A 14,689-nucleotide genomic window follows, 5' to 3' on the forward strand; every position below is an offset into this window, starting at 1 on the left:
CCCTGAGCCCCTCCCCTCCGCCGCTACCTCCCTCCCTCCCTCCCTCCCTCCCCCCGCCCCCTTCCTGGGAGTTTGTGTTGCACTCGTTGCAGTGAGAAGAAGAAGCTGAAGAAGAAGAGGAAGGGTCCATGTGCACACGATGATGACGTCGCCCTGACTCCTGCGTCTCTTTTATTTCTTTTATTTCAAAATCAGCACTTTTTTTGTGTGTTTTATTTTTTTTGAGATCCCCCCTTCCTCCTCCTCCTCCCCCCCCCCCAACCGGACAGTGATAATCCCGGAGAGAGAGCCGCACACGCTCGCTGTGCAGAATCCTGCAGCCATAATGTGAGATGATCCTCCGCTGCCTGCTCGTCCTGCCGAGGAGGAGGATTACACCGGTGGTAATACGCAGCTAAGACTTCTTCTCCTCCTCCTCTTCCTCCTCTTCTTCCTCCTCCTCTTCCTCCTCCTCACCGAGCTGTCAACACTAGAAAACTATGAATTAGAACTGACGCGTGTGTGTGTCTCTCTCTCCCTGACATCCACTGACTTTTCTTTTTTTTGGTGTTGTAATTGTATTCCTCCTTCTTCCTGGTCTGGAATATACCGATGCCCGGCACCACCACTCCCCCCACCTCACACCTCTGCATGTGGCTGTTAAAGGTAAGGAAGATACATGTGTGTGTGTCCCGCAGCTCCTCACTTCTTCTTCTTCTCCTCATCCTCCTCTTCCTCCTCCGGGGTCTATTTGCAGCGGAAGAGAAACGCGATATAACTTTCCACCGGGGGATCGGGCTCCACGGTCAAACTTTGTGTTACGCAGGAAACACTACATACGCACCAGACTTTAATTTAAAAAAAAAAAAGAACCCGACATTTGTCTGCGCACCTGTGATGTGCTGGGGGAGAGAACCAGTGCGCCCAGTTCCTTTTAAACTAAACACCACTTAAATCCGGTGTTTCCCACTGTTCACTAACCCGCAAGTGCTTTGATTTGCAACCCGGAAAAAAATAAGTCCAACCGCAGCGTTATTATAGCAGTTTTTAGTTTTTTTTTATATAGATATATTCTGCGCAAACTCAAAATGGAGAGAGATGCGGAGATGGTGTCCAGGACGGAGGCACAGGACACCATCTCATCCCGGGGCTGCAGGTTGGAACCGAGCTTTATTATAATGTAATAATCATGTTATAGTGAAGCGTGTGCACGTACGCAGGCATGTGTGTGATATTAACTTTAAACGCAGATGTCTTCAGGAGGAGGAGAAAACAAACAAACAGTGGGACGGGATGTGAAGAAGACGCCTTATAGACACAAATGCTTCTGCAAACTGTGATAATAACCGGGTGTGAATATGTTGCATCGCCCCATTGCATGTGCCGGGCTCCGCTAAAACAATATTTCAACTTATGTCGCAGCTACGTTGTGGCTGCAAGAGCAATAACTATTGATTGACAGCTGTCTGACCAATCCACGCCTGGCCTGGTGCAGCCTGCTGGGTTTCTGGCTCGGCCGGCCAATGGGAGCGAGGCAGGGGAGGGAAGTTAACGCAATAACAAAACGAAAAAAAAAAGAAAAAGAAGTCGACGTCACGCAGATCCATTAACTCTTACGGTGCGTTTTCCCTCAAGTTGTCACTGTACGTCCCCTGTGGAGCAAGGAGCAGCAGCGTTACTTCAGAGAGAGAGAGAGAGAGAGAGAGGAGATACTGTACTGGACTTTTTTTTAATAAGAGACCTACTAATTTAACATTATGGTGTCAGTTTTCTTTGTCTTGTATTCTTAAGAGGTAAGTCATCTGATATCCGGATCATTTAAAAAATATGGTTCAAAGAAAATATTTCGACTTCTTCGCTTTGCTTTTTCTTCCTGCGACATTTCATTCGGAAGTTTTTTGCATTGAAGCTTTGCCCGTGAAGCTGAAACGCTCGATTCACGCTGTTGTTTTAAAAATAGATTTTTATCTCACCCCCGATCGTATAATTTAATTACTCTGAAAAAAATGTTAACCAACTTGAAATACTTCAATTGGCAACACGCAAATAGTTTTCTTTTGAACTTGTGAATTGTGTTAGCATAATGTAATACAACTTAATTTAACTTTAACTTCAATTTAAACAACAGGAACTTGATTCATTTGTGTTATTTAATAAGTTTGTACACTGTTTTCTTTTTTCAGAGCACATGAGACCTGCCTAAAGGCAAACAGCCTTCATTTAATACACCTGCAACTAAACTCTATTGTGTATTATTATGTATTATTGTCATTACTCCACTGTGAACCCTAAAAACAGTATTGTAAACTTCTCTCATTCTTTTCTCTCTTTTTGTTTCTCTTTCCTTATTCTACCAGGTGAATCAATGAGCCAGCAATGGAGACCAAAAGATACCAAAGTTTCTTTGATGGAAGCGACACAGAGAACAGATGGTCTCACGTCCCAGGCACCATGGAGTACTGCTGCAGCACAGAAGATTTGAGTCTGACCAGCACTGATATCCTGATGGACATAGTCAACGTCAGCTGCCCGGCTGGAGGTGCAGCCGCCGACTGCAAAGACAACAACACAAAGAAGCAGGAGCAGCCAATGCTTCGGCTCGGCCAGAACCAGCCGTTTGTTCTCCCACACTTCAACAACTCTCTCCACGCTCATAAGCAGGAAATGGACTCCAAGGAGCTTTCCAAGACTGTGGCCGAGTCCATGGGTCTGTACATGAATGCTGCCAGGGAGGCAGACTTTGCTTTCAGTCAGCATGGGGGCAGTACCAGCCCTGGGAAGATGTACCCAGTGTGTGGACGGCCTCTGGATGAGACCCAGGGTGGTGCCACTAAGAGCCCCAAGATGAAGCCGTTTGGTTTTCAGCAGTCCAACGCCACTCCCAGAGAGTGCAACACTGGGACTCCTGTTAGCTCGGCGTCCATGCTGGTCTCATCTCTGTCCTGCAGCCCCCAGACCCCCGGCTCCATCTCCAGCCCGGGGGGCAGCAACAACATGGTGTCATCCACCACCAGTCCTCCTGCGTGCTTTGGAGCAGCATGTTCATCCGTGGGTAGTCCTGCCAGCCAGACGTCTTGTGCTGCAACGCTGGCCAACATCAAGCGTAGGAATTCCGCCACCTGTAGCCCAGTAGAGTCCACCACTGTGGGCTCACCACCGCTCACCAGCCCACTGAACGTCATGAGGTCTCCCATGTCCAGCCCCCAGAGTATGAGCAGTGTGAGATCGCCTCCGTCCTGCAGCACTACGTGTAACATCCGCTCGTCCGTCTCCAGCCCCACAGGTGGCAGCTGCACCAGCACTGCACCAGCACGGCCTTCCATCTCCAGTCCAGCCACCGGGAGCACTATGGCAGTCGGCAGCCCACAGAACCCCTCCTCCGGTGGGTTCCCCGTGTCCAGTCCTGCGGGTGGACTGGGTCTGGTACAGAACGACACCAACAGCCCAGAAGACACATCTCTGACCAGAGACTCAGACTTCAAGAACTTCGAGTTCCCCAAAGTGGAGATGGCTGACGGGGAGGTGTTCAACGTGGGCCTGGACCAGATGGGCATGGTTAAGTACATTAAGAACGAGCCAGGAACTGACTTCAGGAGCATGTGCTTAGGCAGCTCTAAATGTAATGTGAGCAGCACACCCTTTATCACACAGATTAAGAATGAGCCAAAACAAAATGAGGGATGTATGAATCCGCAGCCCTATGGCGAGCACTCACCTTCTCTTGGACTCTTCTCCGCGTCTGAGACCACCTATTTGTCCCTGAGGAATAACATTGACGAATACAGTCTTTCTGGTATCTTAGGACCCCCTGTCGCTATGAATGGGAACTATGAGCCCGATGTGTTCTCCAACAATGTCCTGTCGAAAGGGGTTAAGCAGGAGCCTACTGATGGCAGCTATTACCAAGAGAATAACAGCATGCCCACATCGGCCATTGTTGGAGTTAATTCCGGTGGACACTCATTCCACTACCAGATTGGAGCCCAAGGAACAATGTCTTTCACGCGGCATGATGTGAGGGACCAGTCCAACCCTTTGTTGAGCCTAATTTCGCCCGTAACGGCGTTAATGGAGTCGTGGAAATCTCGGCCAGGCATGTCAGGCCGAGGCGAAGGATACCCAGGTCCAAACTGCATCACAGACAACATGTCAAGGTAAGGACAATGAAGACGTCTCTATACAAGCCTGACTCTCAGTGTATATCTCCGCCAGATGTCCTGCTTAAAGACCTGTGATGTTTTTTATGAGTTGTGATAAGCGTGCAAGCTTAGCGTCACAAAGAGCTGCAGGTTTCACTTTTCCTGCATGTTTTTTCTTTCTTTCCGTGAGTGTACCTGTGGAATACCCAGCAGCCTGCGTCTTCAGAGGATCAGATAAATGACGGGGCCAGTTTGTTACAGTTCGACTCGTATTGCAGAAGGGATTTAGGGCGTTTGCTCTGAGAAGTGCTAAATAATAACAACAGCAGAGCTTGGGAAAGGCAGCGGGATGCTGGCTGGGAAAGGGGGGGGGGGACAGGAATTAAAAGAGGAGGCCCAGGTCATTGTTATAGTAGCATGTGATCACAACATCGTCTCTGCTCGGTTGCCCTGTGTCCTACTGTAACACAGAGACAAAGTTTACCTCTTATCAGGGCCTTGTGTGTATGCACAGCAACACAATTAATTGCTCTGTAAGACCTTGTGTAAAGCAAATATCTGTTTTTATGGGCCCGGGGCCATTGGCAGCAACATAAATTATGAATGATTGATCACAGGCTTTTGTTGCCAAACTGATAGAATAAACAGTTGCTTTTCGTGAGGGGGGGGGGGCCGAATCAAAAACAAACAGGCCAAAAGGGAGAAAAATCTATAATCGCCGCCAATCTGGCCAAGTGCAACTTTGACACAGTTGTTGTGCCTCTAATGTATTCCTGTGTCCTAGTTGCATGTGAAGTTAAATAATTGTAATTATAATATGAAAACCACGATCTGAAGATACGTGTGCGCCTGTGCATTGTGTTAACCTAACGGTGGGAGACGCTGCTGTTTGTTTACAGTAAATCAAAAGAAAGGTTTGTGGTCCTGTAATTTGGATGTGATGTGATATTTATGTTTTTAAATAACAGCGGCTGTCTATTGGGGTTCTTCTGAAATACATTGCTATCATCTATTTATGCATGGGACGTCATAAATTCGCAGCTTTTATGAGCTGGAGCAAAGAAGCACTAAACAAAGTCATAAATGACTCCCTGCTTACTCGGCTTTGATAAGAGTCAGACGCTCGCTGTAAAAGAAGCACTGTACAGCTCTAGGTTTGACATTGGCGGGACATTGGTTTTACATTTGACTGTGTCTCGACCATGACAAGTCCAGGCTGAGTTTGGGCAGTGATGTTGCGCAGCATCTTAAAATGGAGATTTATTAGATAAAAAAGTTTTTCCTGATTGAATTTGTAGAAACCAACTTTGCTCTGATTGCGCTGTACTTTTTTTTCTGTAGTCAGTCGAACAGCGGGGACATGTTCGGAGGAAGGTTGTGGGGAAAAAGGACATATTCACACAGCTCATCAACTGACAGCTTATTAACTGTAGCACACACAGGCAATGCAAAATATAACTGTCCTTGTGTTTTTGAGCCAATCTGTTTATTTTTCTTCTTCTGAATCTCACCCACATTTGACCTAATTATCTTATCATCAGTGGTTTATTGTGTCTGCAGCGTTTGACATATTAATTTGAGGTGTATGTGTACGGCACACACTCTTCTAGACAGTAGATACTGTGTGTGTGCATGTGTGTGTGTGTGTGTGCATGTGTGTGCTATAACAAGGCTTGCAGCTCTGAGGAGACTGATACAGCCCGTTACCTTGGAGGCGACCCATATGGCAGGAGCCAAAGCGATGTTGACGGGATCACTGCCACCTTGGTCCTAATGAGATCCAGCTTAGCCCTAATGTCAGACAGGATGACAGTAAGAGATGGGCCACATGGCAGGCAGCCAGGCTGGCAGAGCAGCACACAGGCACCAACACACATATAAATACATACAGTACATACAATTAATGCACACACACACACACACAGAGTAGATGTAGACATACAGGGATGTCTTAGCTCAAATGTAGGAATGTACAATTTTTGTAGAGGTTGCTGCCCACTTAGAGTGTCCAGTTACACCTGTACTATTGTATTGATTGACAGCTATACTTTGACATAAACATAAACTTATTGTATCCTGCCTGCAAGGGCCCTGCAGGAAATCTCTGATCGTGTCATGCTTCCGGCCAACTGCACGGTGCCCTGGCCCAATATCTCATATGCCAAAAAAAGAAAAAAGAATTACGTAATCAAAACCATTAAAAAGCACAACCAAAAACTCTTTGATCCACTGGAGCCTTGGATGACAGAGAGTAAAATCCCATGGCTCCGTTTTTCCTTTTCACTTTGGTTTCCTCTGTAAATGGTTTTAATTAAAAGTGGCTGCTCATCTGAGAAGTCTGGATTATTTTGTGCAAAATGGTTTTGACTCTGACTTACAAGAAAGGAAAAAGAGGTAAAAATAAAGAATCCTTCCAACCAGAATTCAGCTGTTTATTTATTTGACGTTATTGTTTATTTAAACCAGGCGGCCAGTATTGTGCACTGTAAAAGTCAGTCTTGTTTTATTTTCAAAACAAAAAAGCTGAAGTCCTATATTTAATATCTTGACACTGTGAGTCCCTCATAGAAGAAATCTAATTTGTAGGAAATACATAAATGTGGAAAATTATTATAAAATGACCTACATTAGTGAGCTGGATTATATTTGCTTTCTGCCTAAATCTCCAAATCTCTTTTCATCCTATTTAGGGCATTTTATGTGCTGGTTTTCAAAGTACTGTTTAACCAAATAGAATTAATCTAAAACTTTTCAGTCCTCTGACCTCTTAATTTCATAATCTAACAAATAGTAGAAGCCAACAATGTCGTTTTTTCATTGAGGTACGGTCTCATTAAAAAATTTGAACCTTTCCTATAGCCAGTGCAGAGTAATATATTCCTATAGCCGGGCCTTTTCCTCGCTCTAAGCCTGCAGCCAGTTTCTATAGACGGGCAGAATTGCCGTCGACTCATGAGGAAGCACCAGATTTAAGCAGGGAGAAGGCTCTGCACTGGACTCTGGCCAACTCTCAATGTTCTGCAGAGGGATGAAAAGGCATACTCCTGAGAGCACACTAATAAGGCTGTAATTGTATGTTCCTCCACTAAATTAATGGATGGAAATGATTTGATTAATTCAGACACTGCTGGATACTAATATCCAATTAAATCCCAACACCAGGCATGCACAGGGGCTCCTGGTGCATTATGGGCTCCTGACTGTATGAGGAGGGCAGCTGCTTGTCTGGGTTGTTAAAAAGGTGAAGGTGTTGGGGAATGGTTGTGTGTCTCTTCTGTCTATGCATTAATTGGTGCGTCCTCCTGTGCACGGTCAAGTATTTAATTGACAGTAAAAATCAAATGAAGAATACAATTATTTAATTCTGCTTAGTTTTTTAACTTCAGCTCAAATGCTGATACAAACTTGCAGGTTTGTGTTTTTTTTACCATTAGTTTAAACAATATTCAGGGAGCCATCATGTGTACAGATTTTGTATTGACGTTCACAAACAAATTAGAATTGATTTTCATTAGAAAGCACATATTACGTTGATAATTCACATCACTATGCTTTTAATAAGGAATTTTATCATAAATCCAAACTGTCAGGCCGTTTTAGAATGAATACATCATGCTTGCCACTGAAAGATAATTGATCGGCCAGTGAAGGATGCTGGGAAAAATTTTTCTCAGCAAACAATTGCAATAAAGTGTCTAAGTGTATAGCACAGCACATAACATTAGAGAACCTCTGTGTGACATTAGAAAGTTTTAATTGGGATGAAAAAGGTCAATATAAAGAGAGGTACAAAATTATACCCTTGTCCTAGATTCAATAACAGTATCAAGGTTTAATATTTTTCAGGTTATGCATATTTCATGTGCACTGACATATACTGAGATGTACTGTGGAGTACTCCACCTTGGACTCTATGTGTGGGGGTCTCAACTTTATGCAGCACCTTTCATACATGCTGCTCAAACTGCTTTCGAAAAACACATTTAAGATTTGAAGACATAGAATATACATAGAAATATTTGTAGAAAATTTATTGAATTTTAAAATGGAAATAAAACGCAATCAGTAAAAATTTGGATTTAATAAGAGTGAGTGAATAATAGTGATTATTTGAGGTTAAGATTGCATATATATATATATATGAAGTTAAAAGCTGCCGATAAAAACGAGTCAAATACATTATTATAAAACAAAGAAAAAAGTAGTGCAAGACACTTTTTTTTCACATCAAACTCATAATTAAGAGAATAATTCAACAAAATAAATCAGTGAGATACAACTGGTTTGACAACTGAGAATTATTTTTGTGCTCAAAAACAGACTTAAAGAAGCACCAGGGTCGTGCACCGTCCTAAACCAACCTCCCCTCTAAAAAAATCAACATAATTGACTGAAATTATTTGGATATTTTTCTTAATATTCCCCCTATTTTGTGAATTGGTATGAATATATATTCATAGTAGAATATGACAACCAATGTCTACTGGGAAAAAAATCTAAATGAATAAAACACCTGAATGGAAAATGAAAAATAATATTAACACAGCCCGTGAGATTCCAGTTCTCTTTATCTTCTGGGAAGCCCATCACTGGTTGGTGTGGGCGGATCAGAGGCCGTGTAAAACAAGAGAAGAGAGGAGGATTCAAGGGATGAGAAGCAAGAGTGAAATCTTACTTCCTCAAACTCAAAAAAACTAAAATCCTTAAAATGAAGATGAAAGCTCTTTGTGAGGCATTTTATATCTTGACTGCAGAGTACAAAAAAACTGTAAAGAGAAGTATTTATCGAGAGGAGCTTTCCAGGCTCGTTGGCTGAATGAGGCTAAACTGGGGAAACATCCTCCAAATGTTGGTTACAGCGAGTTAGCAAAACGTTAAGTGTCCAAAGCTTGATTTTTTTTGTAGATTGAGTTGTAGCTTAATGCTTTCATGACTTTAATTTAGTTTCAAGGCTCCATTGTGATTAGGTCTTCGATTTTTGCTGCATGGTGGTGCTTGTTATTTGTTTTTCTTTCTTTTCACAAGAAAGAGATTCTAGAATTACTACATGTCTTCCCACCTGTCAAGTTGTAGTTCAAGTCCATGTCCAGTGTCTCCCGCAGAATAAGATCCTTGTAGCCGGTAACTGAATAATATATACAGCTCTATATCTTGTGTTTGCTGTCAATCTCAGCTGTTGCTTCGGCCCGAACTGGTTCTCCCACAGCAGCGTGTTGGCTGCAGTCCTCCTCCTCCTCTTCCTCTTCCTCTTCCAGGTCTTAGCTACAGATATCTCCACCTGACCCTCTCTGTTTCTACCACAGCAGCAAAAGATGAACCCTAGATATTTTCAAAACAAATTCATTGGATAAAAGCACGCTGTTTGGAATTGTTCAGTTTTCCCACGTGAGTTTAGTTTTTTTAGTGACCTGATTTGGACCGAGTTCACACCTGCCCAGAATTGGCACTTTCGAATCTATGAGATAAAGAATTAACGTTATCTACTTACGAGAAAAACGATATTGTGCAGTGGCTATGCTAGCTGTCCTCTCAGAAAAGCTAACATAATCCTTCCTGCTGTGCATGATTAGATTTGATTCTGAGTGTCCAGTATTCATAGATGAGGGGTCTGGATGACGCGATTTTAATGAAAGATAAATAAACCTGAGATGCGGAACTTGAGCATCCCCCTTCTGGCTGTAAAAGGAATTACACAAACACTGTTTACAGATATAGTCACTAAAATACAGAAACATTTACCAGTTCCAAAACAATAATCGATTATACTGTGTAAACAGAATAAATTTAAAAGCTACACATTATTCCTCAAATATTTTACAAATACAAACCTTGAATGTACTTATGTATACACCAGAATACATTTGATGAAATTCCCCCAAGGCATTTGTGAGATGTTACATTTACAAGAAAGCTATATGAAATCATAATGCAGCAATAAAAACATTTAAAATACAGAGCAGGAGGAAATAAAAAAGATCTGATCTGAATGTCCAGTAATGTGATCTTAGAAGGTAAAGCCATGTGGGCACATGAATGGACGTTTGTTTTACCTTGTGCTACGAGAGCGTAGGAGCAGAACCGCCTGCAGTGGCTGTTATCTTTTGAAAAGAACCAGGATGATACAGCGTGGCACAACGATCGGATGCTTTTGTTGCACAGAGGAGAAACCCTGCAAAAGTCTCCACTCTGCCTCTCCCACGCAGAGCCACGCACGCACGCACACACACACACACACACACATACACGCATGCACACACAAGCGCACAACACCTCCGCCATGGCCGCCAACAACAACAACAGCACACATTCTAGTCCAGACTTGACACCCCAATAAAAGTGTGGTTACTGCTGGCCGGGGCTCCTGGGATCTGAATGCTTGTCTTGTCCTCATTTGAACCTCCTCCTGAAACACAGTCTGGTGACAGAGGGCTAGATTTCCGCTAGGCCGGGCCTGGAGTTGGAGATCTACTCTCAATTACCTACCGCTGACATTCCCTTCTGTTGCTGAGGTCATTACCAAACTGCATAAAGGAGGCGGAAACTGAATACCAGAGCTGCAACAAAGCATAGTGGATGCTTCTTTGTGGCGATGAATGCCCTGATTTTTTATAGCGTGCTGCTTTGTGCGGTACTGTAGCTGAATGGCGGCCTTTTGTGAACGGACTACTCTGTTTACCTAACAGGCAAGAAGTCTTGAGCATCTCACACAAGTGGTTTCGAAAAGATCCCATGAGTCATGATGCTTGTTGGTGGCTTTTTGTGCCGAGGAGAGCCCGAGAGAAACGCAGCGTCATCCGAGAGGATACAGCAGCACGCCGGGATCAATAATATCCAGTAGAGTGATTGCACGGAAACATGTGCATATTAAATCACAAATTACAGAGATTAACTAGTCATAAGAGCCTATTTCCACTGTCATAAATTTAAGAAAGGATTGTTTGTTTGGGTTAAATACAGGCGGATGTCTCATTCATCTGGAGAGTATTATTCATTCAGAGCTATAAAAAGCAACAAGATCTATATTTCAGTTTTGGTGGAGAGGATGCAGAGAGAAAGTTCTGTATCTCCACTCACGCACCCGGCTCGGGATTGTTTTCCTCCGGTATCCTGATACATTTGACCGAGCAAACAAGGCCCGGCTCTATCATTCATGTTTAATTAGAGTTTGCCAAAGTATTCAATGCCAAAGTGCTTACATTTAAAAACCCACTGTTTGTCTTGTCAATGCCTCCGTGGAAACGGACGCCATAAAGGAAGACACTCGGAAAAGAAATGTAAATTCTTTTCAGCTTGAAAGGTTCCCGAAGTAGGTCATACATATTTGGCTCAACTGAAATGAAGGGTGTGTGTTTGTGTGTCACTCTGGACCCTTTTACATAACAAACACACACACACGCAGACACACACACACACACACTGCAAATCCATGGGCACATGTGTGTCAACAGAGCCTGCGATTCAGAAAATTGCTGCAGCCCACAGTGACTTTAAACTTCAATAACTTAACGTGTTTTAACTTAATTCGTGGCACAAATGACCAAACAGCAGAGTAAACGGTGAGAAATGAGCCGTGAAGCGAGTGGAAAAACTATGAAGTCTAAACTCTTTATAGCTTTTCTAAACCGTTTGGAGCCTTTTAACGCAGTGACTCTCATAATTATTATTTCTGTGATGTCCCCTTTTCCAGCAAATGCATCTATTTGCTCTGCTGCCGTTTTTTAATTATTAGGTCCAATTATAAGATAGGTTCATCTAAATTGGGTAAGCCTTTAAAAGAACACTCCATTCCATAGTATTTGAGGCCCTCAAACTCTTATTATATGTTCCAACGTACACACTGTCCATATTAATGTTTAATGTCACATGTGTCTGACATACAAATATACATCATTCATCTTTTAGCTTTTAAAATGTTGTAAAAAATAATATGTATAGTAATTTTGGGGGGAATTATGTCACTGATCTAGAGAAAGCGTTTTCACTAGCTGTCTCCTCAGCTCTGGCTGCTGTGGGGAGAAGACACATGATTTGCGATCTTTGTCAAGCAGTCAGTCAAATCCATAAAACACATTCCTATGGAATCCCTGTGATTTAGGATATGGCTTCTACAAGCACACAAATCATGTATGTAGCTCTGTGGCACACTGACCCAGCCGGTGAAAGGAGGCCCCCAAGGATCGAGTGGTGAGTTGAAGAAAAAAGACACCATCACTGTGTATCACACCGATCACTCTGGTTGCCTGATGCTGCAAAAAGGGGTAAACTTGTTTGGCAGGAAACGCAATATGTTTTCTGTTTTCCGGAAAAAAGAGACATGAAATTCATAATTAAAGGGGAATAAGAAAGGGTCAGCATTCTCAAGTTACACACAGACAAACACACACACAGCACTTGTTTCTGCGTCACCTCATGTTGTGTCTGGTCGTGCAAATAGTTTCGGTAGAACAGAGGTAGAACAGATGTCTCCATTGCTCTGAGCAATCATCGTGAACAGTTTTCATTGGAAATTCTTTCTAGACCCTATAAAAAAAAACACACTATTGGCAACATCTTTTGAGGATTAGCAACAGTGAAATTCCATTCACCTACAATGTGTTAGTGAGAAATATCAAAGACCTCCTGAAAAACCCTTTTGGTACTAGCCAAAATCCAACTGTAGTATTGAAAATGGTCAAATACTCAGATCTGAGAGTGGGACTACAGATTGAAGTAAAAAAAAAAGTATAGAGATTTTTCCATTCCTGATACTGACCGATTCCAGTGCATATATCTAATATCTGTTCTTCTAACCCTGTATGGAAGTAATGATTTATTTTATTGTTGTATGGCCAAGCTCAGGTTAAATCCTGTAAAATACAAAAACATACATAGAATGTTGTTCTAGAACTTCTTTTACTTTCCACCTTGACAATCTTACCTAAAAAAACAACACAAATGCATAAATCTAGCATTGTACAACAATTATTTCCTTCAAATAGCTCAAAACCTAAGTCCAGCATATGGTACACGTCTACTAATCGAATGGGTTCTTACTGCATCCTTCCACCAAGTTTGGTTTTTGCATAATCCTGTTACCTGACAAACAAACAAACAGTGGTGACCAGACAAGCTCCTCAGTGGAGGTAATTAGCTCATTTCAGCAGAAAGCCACTGATTTTTGATGGGTCACTGTAGTGGCATCACCTCAGTACTGTCTGCAGTTCTGGGAAATGCACAAGCAAACACTCTGTGTCGGAAAGGGAGAAAGTCTTGGACTTCTTTTATTTTGTAGACTGTCACAAAGGAGCTTTCTCTTTCATCCACAGTCGAGCTCAGCCGCCGGACCTTGGAGGAAAATCGAAAAATCCAATGCACCAATATGCTGTAATATTATCCTGTGAGCAGAGGAGGGGATGAGCATGTTCATACCTCGATTCATTTGTTGTGTCGAACCACAAACGAAGAGATGATCTCAGAGTTAGTTAATGAAGGATGGCGAGAAAAGATAATGTAGGTTAAGATTAAGGTTAATCATGTGTCATTGTCTCTCGGCACCTCAATTATCTTACTTTTCAAATCAACCAGATGTTATAACTTAATGCTTTGGTCTATAAACGGTCACACGACATTGTCACTTTAACGACATGTTGCTTCAACATTATGCCGAATGTAAGCCTGCTCTCCCAAGAACATTACATCCTGCCGACCTAGATCCCTGCCTGATTAAGTTCTGCATTAATTGGGTTGATTCACCTCGATAGATCTCGTGCCAGCTGCGGTGAGGAGACATGGCTGCAGGTTGGCCCTCCTCCCCGGGGGCTTCACTGTCGTAGTACAACACCTCAGCCAACTTACATCAGTCCTGGATCTACGTATCAATCTGCAAACTAAACTCCTGGTTGATTATTCTCCAGCACCACTGTCCCCTCAGTGTTTTATCAATTTGAGGCCTGACACCATGACTTCTATGAATATGATGATGTTTCAACCACAATTAAAACCTGAGGCAACGTCCTGGCCTGTGAATTGTCGGAATCTATATTCTTTATACTTATTGTTGATATATATGATACCGGTGTAGTGGGCGTATGGGCTTAAAGCGACATAGTTTTAGCAAATGTTATTTTTGTGTGTGTTTGGAATCACCTCGTAGTTTGGTGGAAGGATGCAGTGTAGGTCAGGGAAGAATCGCTGCATTTCTCTGAAGTATTCACCAATTTCCTTGGGAATAATTCAAAGAACTAGAATTAATCAGACATTTGACAACTGGTATCTATGAGTGTGTACAATTTGTTGCGGCATGATTGGATTGCAGGGCACAGTCGGGCCTTGGCAGCAGTCTGAGCTCTGCTGAGAGCAGATCTAGTTTTTGTTAAACTTGGTTTTGGGGAGTTTGGTCCTTGCAGCCTGAGGAGAAGCCCCCCCCCCCCCTCCGCACCTCGTTTCCATTGAGTTGGTGGGAATGTGGCCTTATGATCTTTCTTCCATTCCACTGCAATCACAGTCACTCGCTCAGGTTTCAGTGTCGTGCACCTCGTGGTATACTCTGGCTCAGCAGGAGGAGGTTCCTGATTCAGGTGTGATGCCAACAT

General features: G+C 42.9%; 1 protein-coding gene across 3 annotated transcripts in view; it reads left to right on the forward strand.

Moving 5' to 3' along the window:
* The first annotated feature begins 287 nt into the window (after nucleotides 1-287).
* Nucleotides 288-14,689, forward strand: part of nr3c2 (nuclear receptor subfamily 3, group C, member 2) — a 74,328-nt gene continuing 59,926 nt past the window's right edge. For 2 of the 3 annotated variants that reach the window (XM_061088373.1, XM_061088395.1), the window contains exons 1-2: nucleotides 288-383; nucleotides 2,337-4,133. In XM_061088373.1, the coding sequence (XP_060944356.1) occupies nucleotides 2,356-4,133 (1,778 nt within the window). In that variant the 5' untranslated portion in view covers nucleotides 288-383; nucleotides 2,337-2,355. Of the gene's footprint in view, nucleotides 646-2,336; nucleotides 4,134-14,689 lie in introns of all 3 variants that reach the window. The other variant, XM_061088384.1, reaches the window with a different exon arrangement.

This window comes from Limanda limanda, chromosome 2, assembly GCF_963576545.1.
Source record: "Limanda limanda chromosome 2, fLimLim1.1, whole genome shotgun sequence".
NCBI classification, from domain to species: domain Eukaryota; kingdom Metazoa; phylum Chordata; class Actinopteri; order Pleuronectiformes; family Pleuronectidae; genus Limanda; species Limanda limanda.